The sequence below is a fragment of the Pituophis catenifer genome, unplaced genomic scaffold (assembly GCF_029215685.1).
Source record: "Pituophis catenifer annectens isolate HBS135680 unplaced genomic scaffold, rPitCat1.0.hap2 SCAF_1, whole genome shotgun sequence".
Lineage (NCBI taxonomy): Eukaryota > Metazoa > Chordata > Lepidosauria > Squamata > Colubridae > Pituophis > Pituophis catenifer.
The window spans coordinates 135,942,782-135,954,854 of NW_027256881.1; the positions used below are offsets into that span (position 1 = coordinate 135,942,782).

Here is a 12,073-nt window from a genome sequence, read left to right on the forward strand (position 1 = left end):
GCAGGAGTGGCTCCTCAGGAGGAGGTCTCCTCGAGAGTAAGGCTTGGGGCTAATTGGCCACTCCCTTAGCCTATTTAAGGAGGAACGCTGACTGAAGCAATTTGCAGGCAACAACTTCGTTCACTCTCCTTCGTGCCTTGATCTTAGTTCTCTGCAAATTGTTTCTGGGCTTTCTGCCAACCATAGTAAGATTAAGATTATTTATTCTTTGGATTCTTGTAGGCTATTAAGAAAGTTAATTAACAGCCTTTGTTTGAAAAAAACCCCCCTGATTTAATTTAGTAAACTAAGGTTTATACAGACTTTGTGTGTGCTATGTTCTTTGGGGTCTGTAGCTGGGGCAGAACATCTATAGTCATTTTGGCTAACTGTAGATAAGAAGGGAGAGGAAATGCACATGAGGCTCCATGTTCAGGAAGTATAAACAGAGAATTGGCTAATGCCGTATACCCTCATTGTTTATTATTGGCTTAAACTTTTCAATTAGTGAGAGAGGTGGTGAGGAATGTCCGGATTGGCCACTGCCCATCTCTGCCTACTTTCTGATTTGGGCTCTATGATAATAAATAATTTTCTCAACCCCCCACAAGTTTTTTTTAATTATAACCCAGCTTTAAATGAGCTTAATTCCTAATGTTGGGAGAGAGGAGCAAAAAATGCTCAGGAATATACACCAAGACTACATTACTCTTTACAAATTGTTGTCTCATGTCGTTTTCTTAATCTGCTTTGGGATTAATCCTTAAATTGGTATGGGCCAACTGTTGAAAGCAATAGTGAAGAAATTGGATAGAAAAAGTATGTAAGCTATTATTATTGTTATAATCACTGTTATTTAAATTTATTTTGAAGTTGGTATTACAGAAGATTCCTGAGAATACCATGGATAGCCAAGAACACAAGCAAATGGATTATAAAACAAATCAATCCAGAATCTTTAGTGAAATCCCAAATGACTAAGTTAAATGTTTATTTTGTACACATTAAACAAAGACCTAGCTGCCTTGAGAGATCCATAAAGCTGGGAAAAATGGAAAAAAATAGAAGAAGAGAAAGACCTGCAACAAGAGCCTTGGTAGTACAGGGGTTTAAGGCACCCTGTTATTAAGCTGGTTATTAAGACCAGCTGCCTGCAATTACTGCAGGGTTCGAATCTCGCCAAGGCTCATGGTTGACTCAGCCTTCCATCATTTCTAAGGTAGGTGAAATGAGGACCCAGTTTGTGGGGGCAATAAGCTGACTTTGTATAAATATACAAAAGGATGAAGGCTATTGCTTAGCGCATTGTAAGCCGCCCTGAGTCTTCAGAGAAGGGCGGCATATAAATCAAAATTAAAAAAAAAAAAAAGATTGATGGAGTCAATTACCACATTGATTGGTGGGCTTTTGGGAGCCTGAAAGGACAGATTGTGGGCAGATCATCCTGGAGAAGGTCTATCTTGCTAAACATCAATACTGACTTGAAGGCACATAAGCAAAGAATCAATGAATCAAGTAGCACCGTGTTTCCCCGATAATAAGGCCCTGTCTTATATTTTTTTGAACCCTGAAATAAGTGCTTGGCCTTATAGCCACGTGCTCAAAAGCCCGATTGGGCTTTTTATCAGGGGATGTCTTATTTTGGGAGAAACGGTATATAAATTTGGTACTAAGTTGTAAGAAAATATTGGAAGAAAAAGTGAATGTCAACCCATTGGGGCATTAGTGCTGATTTGAATATATGTTACACCTTTCCGTCTAGATGGGCTGTATCACATTCAGAGTTGTCTATGGACATGTACAAGGGAGGCAGAGTTTGCCCTGTAAAATCATAATGCAGACATCTCTGCTAACTTTAAGGTAACAATTTGACTTAGGTCAATTGCTTTTTCTTTAGATTTTTATCCTGCCTTTTTTATATACAACTCAAGGTGGCAAACATATCAATACTCCTTCCTCCTCGTAATATCCCCACAACAACAACAACAACCCAGTAAGGGTTGGGCTAAGAGAGAGTGACTGGTCCAAAGTCACCCAACTGGTTTTTTTTTTTTATGCCTACTAGAACTCACAATCTCCTGGACTCTTGCCTGGTGTCTTAATCACTATACCAAACTGACTCTCATGTCACTGGTTTTATTTAAATAATATATACTCATCGGCCAAGCATATGCTAAATGGTTGTTCTTACTTGACCTTAGCTGATTCTGAAAAGAAGCGTTGGATGTGATTATTATTTGGGAAATCATCAAAATAATAATAATGTAGAGCTGTATACGAAACAAGGAAGGGAGGAAAAAGAGTGAGTGAGGGAGAAGAAAATACCTTTGCTTGGTATGGCAATGATAAATCAATTTTGATTTATTGTTATGAAAATAAAATGGACACCTGGAGTCTAGTTCAATTTAAGGGACTGTTTAATGTCTGGGCATGAAATCAATAGGATTGAAAAATGATTCATTTGTCAAACAATCCAGTGGTTAGGGTGCAGTACTGCAGCTACTTCAGCTGACTGCTAGTTCAGCAGATCAGCGGATCAAATCTCACCGGCTCAAGGTTGACTCAGCCTTCCATCCTTCTGAGGTGGGTAAAATGAGGACCCAGATTGTTAGGGGGCAATAATGCTATTTAGTATACTGTCTTTGGTGTAAGCCGCCCAGAGTTCTCGGAGAGTGGGCGGCATAGAAATATGACTAATAAAATAAATAAATAAATAGTATGGGAGAGGTGCAGCAGGTATCTGTCACAAACACAAGCTTGTCAAACCTATGCCTGAATCACTATCCTTACACTCTCCCAACTGAGTTCAGAAGTACAGTATTCCAGGGGTGAAATTCATCAGGTTCTGACAGGTTCTGGAGAACCGGTAGCGGAAATTTTGAGCAGTTTGGAGAACCGGCAAATACCACCTCTGGCTGGCCTCAGAGTGGGGTGGGAATGGAGATTTTGCAATATCCTTCCCCCAGGAGTGGGGAGGTAATGGGGATTTTGCAGTATCCTTTCCCTGGAGTGGGGTGGGAATGGAGATTTTGCAGTATCATTCCATTGCCATGCCCATCAAGCCACACCACACCCACCAAGCCACGCCCACAGAACCCGTAATAAAAAAAATTGGATTTCACCACTGCAGTATTCCCGAGTGAAAGTATTGCAATCTGAAAGGGAGTTACAGTACCTGATGATCTGATTTTGAACAGGGAGAACTGGAAATCTGCTTTCCTCAGGAATAAGTTTTCAAATAAATAGCCCATTTTTTTTTCTTTTAATCAGAATAGCCAAACCCAAAGGACTTTGGAATGTATGATACTAGGAAAAGACCAATTAATGGTCTTTTCGGATTAATCCGAAAAGAAAGGATCTTTATTTTAAGAAGGCAAGCAAGGATTTGTTTTAGAAATATGTCATCTGTTTTAAGATACATGAGGCTGAGAACTGCCTATTAAAACTAATTATCATTAATTTGAGCAAGCAAAATAAAGGAGGACAGAGGAAGGAAGAGTACAGATTAATGCTACGCCAGAGAACACAAGCAGCACCCAGAAGAAATAAGAAATCATTTAGACATCGGTCTATACTTTCCCTGCCAAATTTATCTTACTGGTTTCAATCCCCTCAGGATTTCTAGGTATTGGGCTTAAATTTCTAGGCCTAGTTAGACAAATATATATTTCCTAGCCAAGGCTCCCTGAGAACCTTCTCACTTCCTTTCCCCTCATTTGTCTTCCCCTGGAAAGGAGGCAATGGCTATCTTTGCAGAATATTTAAAAGTCCCCAGCTAGCCAGAAGATGACCTATTACAGATAGTCCTTGACTTACAACCACAATTGAGCCCAAAGTGTCCGCTGCTAAGCAAGGCAATTGTTAAGTGAGTTTTGCCCCATTTTATGACTTTTTTGCCACCACGGTTAAGTGAATCACAGCAGTTGTTAAGTAAATCATGCAGCCATTAAGTGAATTTGGCTTACCCCATTGGTTTTGCTTGTCAGAAGCTGGCTGGGAAGGTTACAAATGGCGACAACATGACCCCAGGACACATGCCAGTTGCCAGGCAACCGAATTTTGATCACATGACCATGGGAATACTGCAACAGTCATAAGTGGGAAAACCTGGTCATAAGCAGGAGTGAAATCCACTTACCTTCGCTACCGGTTCGCAAATGGGAGCACGACACCTCTGCGCATGCACAGGACCTTCTGTGCATGCGCAGAGTGTCAAAAACAGGACATGATGATGTCCGGGTGGATGGGAGGAGCCTCCTGCTGCCGGCACTACCGGTTCGCCTGAGCCGGATAGAACCAGCTGCATTTCACCACTGGTCATAAATCACTTTTTCCAATGCTGTTGTAACTTCAAACTGTCACTAAACAAATAAAAGTAAGTGGAGGACTGGAAGCCCCTGGCCTATTATGGTGACCCATTGATACTTCTGTCTCTACAGATTGTTGATACTAATTCAGTATTTTAGCTTGTATATTTTAGTACAGCCTTGATAGTCCTGCAGAATGGCTCCCAGTAGTCTCTCATACTGTCCTTGTATTGCTGTAGGATGGTTAATTAAAGGATGTTCAGATCAAATTACTTCCTGAGTGTACTGTACACTATTAAGGCAGTAATCTCACATTGTGCTTACTTAAGGCTCTTAATTATAAATATAGATTAGCAAATGCTTCGAAGATTGTGAAACTGTTACACCAATATTAAAATGTACTGTATATGTAATGGCTAAGGTGCTGGCCTAGAAATTAGGAAATTGTGTGTTCTAGTTCTGCCTTAGACATGAAAGTTGGCTGAGTGACTTTGAACTGGTTACTCTCTCAGCTCAGCTCAGCTCAGCTCAACTCACAGGGTTCTTATTGTGGGGAAAATAAGGGGAGAAAGGATTATCTACCCTGAGTTACTTATAAAATAATATAGGTGGGATAAACATGTAATAAATAAATAAATCAGCCCTGGAAGCCTCTGCAAAAAGTTATTGATAATGGCACCTTTAACCAGAATTCATTCTATTCTATGATAATTTAGAAGGGCTCATTTTCTTTCTTCTATTTTATAGTATAGAATAACATACACATGATGTACACTCAGCTTCTGGATATCAACAGAACTTTATCATAAAAGTTATGATGGGGTGTAGTCCAGAGTTGCAGGAGGGAGGGGCTCTTTCTCAGGGACCAAAGACACAACATAGCTCAGAATCCTTGGTATGTAGGAAGATGGTGTAGGCCAGAGGTGGACAATTGTGGCTATTTTACAACCTGTGGACTTCAACTCCCAGAATTCCTGAGACAGCTTGGCTGTAAAAGAGCCACAATTGCCCACCCCTGGTGTAGGCCGACACCCCCTAGTTGTTTATTGAGTATATTTAATAGTTATGTAGATAAGTGCTTTAGTTTGGCAAGATTCTGTTTGTAGGTGAACAACAATAAAAACGTCTTGAAGTAACTTGGTTCTTGGGTCTGACAAATTCGATCTCTATTTAATACAAGATGTAAGACAACACTTTATTCTTTATGCAAACGATGTAGCTGACACAGTATGGATAACAATGTCCAGCATATGGATAGAAATGTCATGAATGTAGAATAAAAATATATGAATCTAAAAGTCATATATTGAGGGCTCATTGGCTACACGGGATGGTGGTGGGGTCACTGTGAAATGGAAGGGCAATCCATGTGATATAAAAACATTTGTAGTATTAACTCTGCAGAAAACCACCTTGGAAGGTTACAAATAGTCAGCTGTGCTGACTCAGTCAATATAGAACTATCACAAGGGAAAAATAAAACCCCAGGTCCATGCTTATGCAGATATGTCATGGTACTGGCTTATTATGTGTATATAAACTTCAGATGTTGCATTGCTTCCATTTCTTTTTTCTTTCTAAAGCATCTCTCTGTGCTATCTCCCAACTGATTTGCCAGTTCTCAGAAATCACTCTCAAAAGCACAGGAGATTGCAAAAGACATGGAAGATTGCCAAAATAGGGGTGCTCCCTCTTAAGTCAGCAAAACTACTTCTTTTTTTAATCCAGTGGGACACCTCTATTGGCCAAGTAGAGAAAGGAGACAATTCTGCTGCCCGCCCCTCTATATTTTGAATAGCAAGATCCTTGTTGAAAGTGACTTTGGAGTTCCAAATAGAAGAAAGCCATTAAATAATTCACTGGAAAAAAATTGCAACCAACTCAATGGTCTCATAGAGACGAACTGAAAGGTATGACAGTCATCTCAGGAAATCTACTTCAGTAGATTTTCACATGGAAACCAATGAAGAGGTGCACATGTAGCTGTGGTAGAGATGTAAAACTTCACACTACCACAGATAAGAGTGCTGTCCCTTTTAAATAATTACTATGTCACTATGGTTGTGGGAAGAAATATCCATCTAGTTCAGTTCCAAGGGGGGGGGGGAAAGACACTGGAAACATGGAGGCTGATTAGAAAGATGGTTTATTGAGGAAGCAGAACCACATGGGTTGTGGTTCTGGGCATCTGACAAAATGGAGCTGAGAGTGGGGTTTTTTTTATACCTTTTCTGGGCTTTGTATTTGAGCTTCCTATTCCTATGCAAGAACTTGTATTCTATTGGCTGTTGTCAGATTCCTATGGGGTCATGTGGCGGTTATGTAGGGGTCATAGCTGACTCTATAGGCAAAAAGAGGAAATGCAAATCCTAGGTGCTTGTCTGAGCTAATCTGGTTTACCTCTGGTTTATTGTTTATCTGAGCTCCCAGGTGAAGTTTGAACTGCTCTGGGATGGTGCAATGAAGGGATTTGTGTTCTGAAACGGTATTGAGCAGTTCCTATTGTGTCTTAATGGCTTTTGTCCTGTTTTGGATCTTGAGTGAATGGGCTTGCTTCTAATCCTACCATTCTGCCTTTGTTCAGACTTTGCTGCAGGGAATTTCAAAATATCCTGTCTTGAATGGATTTCTGCCTGCAGTGTTTATTTTGCCTATGAACAGAGCTATCTAGATACTTATCTTTCAATAAGCTCTTTATCTCTTAAATGCTGACATCTGCTGTGGGCTATTAAGGAAAGTGGAGGCTGCTTTCTGCCTCTAAAACAATGTTTCTCCATTTCTCATATAGGGAAATATAATATTCTGTCTTTTTAATATTCCTCAAAAATGTTCATTTGTCGGGGGGGGGGCACCGACTTTCAACATGGTGTTAATTAAATATTTATCTTGAATTGTAGATTCCACTGATGAAAGATCCTGGCTGGATCAGAGATGTCTGGACTCGTAATGTCAATGTAAGTATGTTTGTATTTACTTCAAACGTAAAAAAAAGAAAAAAAGTCCCTGCGGAGGTTGCCGACTATAGGAGGTGAGGCTCATCTCCATTTCAAAGCCATTGCACCAGCACTGTCCGAAGACATTTCCATGGTCATGTCTCCAGCATGACATCATGGAACACTGTTAACCTTCCCATGAAATGGTACCTATTTATCTATTTGCATTTACATGCTTTCAAATTGCTAGGTTGGCAGGAGCTGGGGCGAGGACAGGAGCTCACCAAGTCACGTGGCACTCGGATCTTGAACCTGGGCTGCCAGCTTTCCATATGACAAGCCTGGAATCTTAACTGTTGAGCCACTGCACTGCCTCTTCTCGTTTCTTGGCCTTTTGGCTAAGATCATGTGTAGTATCTGTTCTTATCAGTTTAATATCTGACTTCAAATGTAGATATTCAAAAAATCATGGTGGAAGGATTTTACAATACTCATCATGCCTGGAGTGTCCTGATTTTCACAAAACTTCTCACAACTTGTCCTGCAATGTCATCATGTCACCTTCATAAAAAAGGGAGATCAAAATCCGAAAATCACATTGAGAAAACCATGAGTCTCACAGTCTCCTTCTCCTTCAACAGGTCAAAGTTATCTAAATGATTCATCTTAGTCACCTGATTTGATTCCTGTACAGGTTGATTAGTTCATCAGCACAACCACAATTGTTTTGTCATGGCTCAGAAATGAAGGCTTTCAAAGGCTAGCAACATCTATTCTTACGTTACATACTTCATCCTGAAGTTCAGCCATAAAGATTTATGTCAATAAGTCCATAGCTGATGTTGAGGTCCACACATTGTAACATTGTTGAAGTGGAGAAATACTGATGTATACATCAGAAAGGAAAAAGTTTATATGTCAGTAAATTTGTGCCTGTCTTAAAAGATTAGAAGTCAACAATAATATTTTGAAAGAATCTGCTGGATCAGGCTTTAATTTATATGTGAAGATTTATATTACAAGGTAGTGAAAGAGAATTATCAGCAAGCAAAATTAGATTAGATTTACTCTGGCTTTTTCTTAAAAACTCAAAAGGGTTGGAATAAACCGGACTTGTTTTATCTCCACAACAACAACCCTTGAGGTAGGTTGAGCTAAGACAAAATAACTACCCGAAAGTCACCCAGTAAATCTCCATGCTTAAAAGTGGAGTTAAATGTGGGCCTAGTATCTTAATAGCAGTACCACACTGCATCTCATGGGTAACTTTTGACCATCATTGTTTAGTACCAGTAATAATTCTTCATCTTCAATATTGACTTCACCCAATATTTCACCCTATGGCTGCCAAATCTTTGCTGGACTTCTAAAAGATGCCCTCACCCATACCAACATTACTGAAATCTCACAGGATTTAGCAGTCTTCTTTCTGAATAGGGATTTGGGGGAGTGGAGAATCAAACAAAAGGCCCATTCCTTTAATAGCAACAGTAACTGAATAGTAACTGAAATTGAATGCTCTTGCTTAAAATAGTAAGAGATTAGAACAGGCTGTCAAAATAGGAGACTAACTGCAATCCGGATTCATTTATGCGGAATTGGATTTGAAAAGACAGAACTCTAATATCATATTGTGTTTATTTTTCTGAGGAAACTTTACAATGAATGAGACATAAGGGTTGAATTTGGAAAAACAGAGCGGTTTGGAATAAGAAGGGGAATGAAACAAGCAGGAATTTTGTCTCTATGTTTAATTTACACAGAGAATACATTATAAGAAAGGCAGGAGTGAAGACTCAAGAATCAAACAGACCAAAATGCTAAGTTTCAGATATACAGAAAGTGCTTAAAGTGGGGAAAAAAGGAGAGATTGTGAAAATAAAAATGGACATTGAACAATTCAGGTGAATGTTAAACATTAAGATAAGAATAACGTCAACTAGCACAAAACTTGCAATAGAAGAAGCGGATGATGGCTTTGAGTTCTTGAACTCAAACAGGAAATTAATCCTAATTTAGTGCCATGTCCTTTAAGTGGTAGCAGCTCTTCGGTGTCTCAAATTGAAAATATGCAAAGTAGCCATTTTAATGTGCAACCAAACCAGGAGGCCAGAAGTCACCTTTCTGCGGGCTTTTTTTTTTTTCTGAAGTAAAGGCTGGTAGTTTAAAATCTGCTAACAGTTCTTGATAAACCAGGATAATCAAACATCCAGAGGGCTAGCAATCTAGTTAGTAATATTGTGTGAGGATGCTCATGCAGCGTAATCCTGGACAATGCTAAAGGAAGCTTTCTCTCTTCCCCCAGATGAGCAATGGGTGTGGCAATGTGACACCCTCATGACAACCTCTTGAAATGTTTGCTTGGGCATACTTAGATTAGAGAATGTGGAGGTAATGGAGGCAGAATGAAGAGGTCATCCGAGGAGCCAATATGTATACAGATATTTCCGCAGATTTCTGGGTAGGACTTGTGTATTCTTTTGCTAAATGGGTTTACTCTTGAGAATGTGAATGGGTAGTAGCAAACTGGGGTGGAGTTGTGTGAAGTTTCTATTGATCTTAAACTTGCAAGGCTATTTAAAAGGTTGGATTTGGATCAGAGAGACTTATGTAAAACTCCCACTCAGAATGAAGTTCACTGAGTGATCTTGGCTACTGATCTTCTGCCAGTATAATCTATGCCTGAGGATTGCTGTGATGATAAAATGGTAGAAGAAAGGAAGAACCTTGTAGATAGTCTTTAATTCTTTGGAAGTGAGAGGTAGCGAAGGTATCTGTTGCTTGCCAATTTGTTACCATGGGTACAGTATACTGGAAATGCCTGCTTACCACTTTAGGATAGGCTTTTAAAATCTTAAGGTAACATTCTACAGAGTTTTAAATATATATATATAACTTTATTAAGAAAGCTGTGAACAGAATACAAACAACACAGACTTTGAATTGAAGAAAAAAAGAATAGAAAAAAGCACTATAGAAAGTGAAAAAGAAAGCCCAAATTCTTATTTGCAAAGCTCTTTACCTACACAGGCCTAGTGGTCTTGCGCAAGATCTTTAGGCAGGTATAAACAAATGATGCAACTGACAAACACCTTGCATGCCAGTGGAATGCTCTCTGAAATGCAGAGCTTCCCTGAATCAACTACTTTTACGCACAGTATATCGAAGAGATGCCCAAGAACAAGAAGAACAAGAATGAAGTCCATAGATCTAGAAACTCATTTCTGAGGCAGAGGTAAAATATCTGGAGAGAACAAATTATGCGAACATAATTTTGTGCAACCTTATGAAGTAGCAAAAAGCATGTTAAACCAGTTTATGTTTGTATCCTATCGATCTCTTAATGAATTCTGAACATTCTCTCTTATTTAGGATTCTGAATTCTCACTGAATTCTATGGGATATTTTCAGGGAAATGTGTACAGGACCCCTGTAACTATAATTTATTTAAATGTTAGCTATTACCACTTCGATTATATTAATAGATAACTTTTATTTGTTGTAATTTTAAATATATCACACAATATAATTTTAGCATTTACATTAAAATTTAATTTAACATAGACTGCATCCTGGGTTTCACAGATTAAAGCTAGTTAGATTATTTTACAGATATATTTTAACTCTTGACTTAAATTTTATTTAGTATCTGTACTTGTCTTTTACCTCAATAAATTGAACTGAATTATTGATTGATATACATATGATTATATCACAAAGCTGGAATAAATCCTCTGCACTCTCAGAAGTACTAGGCTTGAAATTGTGTTTCTAATCTTTGTGCTTTAGATGCTTTGAAAATATGATTGTGTTATTATCATTGCAACAAGAATGCAAAAGATAATTGATGGGTGATTTTGAGTACATATATAGATTTTCTTGCAGTAAGTATGGTTGGGGAAAACACAGTATAGGGAGTGTCAAAATCTTTGTACATTTTATTTTCACTGTATCCCAAGTAACATAAATAACAAAAGATAAGTGACAACCAAGTTGTTATGAATGATCTGAATAAGCACCAGTATCCAATCCATACTTCCTTGGAAGTGAATCCTACTAAACTAAGTAAGCCCTGCTTCCAAACTACTATAATATAGGAACTGACAACCTCTCTCTTTTCCAAAAAACACTTCAACTATTCTTGAATTGGTGTTAAATATATAAGTAAATGAATCTTTAAGTAAAACTGGGGTATCCAAGTAAATTAAATGGTATTCCTATGAATAAACTGCACCACTAGGAGATATATTCAGGAATTAACAACTATTATATTCAGGAATATAATAATTGGTTGAAATGGAGGACATAAAAGGAAAAGGAATTTATAATAATATTTCTGAGACATTTCAATGGCTTTAAAATATTTTTTCCTATTCTGGATTTTATTTATTTACTAGACAATTTCGTTCCCAGATACTTCAATACTTTCAAAATGGCAGCACTTCTGATATACTTGAATAGTTCTTAAAAATTCAGGAAGATATAACACAATCAAACATCAGGAATTGATCACAGCAAATATTTTAAAATATTTTGTATTATGTCATAAAAATGCTCTTTATGATAATTTTATGTCATAAAATGTTTTACAAAATTTGCCAAATTTCAATTCCATGGGAGTTGGAATTTTGAGCACATTTGTTAAGTTAACCCATTTGAAGTACCCTGTTTGAAAAAGTTTTGCCCTGTGATGTACTTTTTGCCCAGTTAAAGTTACAGAAAGAAGAGTTTTAGTACCGTAGTATATATGGATAGATTTAAAACATTTGTTTTAATTATTGTACGCTGAATATAACAGAACAGAAGCCTGACAAAGTTAGATCAAAGATATTGCACTGATGCTTCTGATCATGT

The 12,073-nt window shown here is 38.0% G+C and overlaps 1 protein-coding gene and 1 pseudogene across 2 annotated transcripts in view; both read left to right on the top strand.

Moving 5' to 3' along the window:
* LPIN1 (lipin 1) overlaps positions 1-12,073 on the top strand; it is a 111,497-nt gene that overhangs the window by 37,604 nt on the left and 61,820 nt on the right. For both annotated transcript variants that reach the window (XM_070932987.1, XM_070932990.1), the window contains exon 2: positions 7,184-7,240. In XM_070932987.1, the coding sequence (XP_070789088.1) occupies positions 7,184-7,240 (57 nt within the window). The remainder of the gene's footprint in view (positions 1-7,183; positions 7,241-12,073) is intronic.
* Positions 7,598-7,715, top strand: LOC139309167 (U2 spliceosomal RNA; annotated as a pseudogene).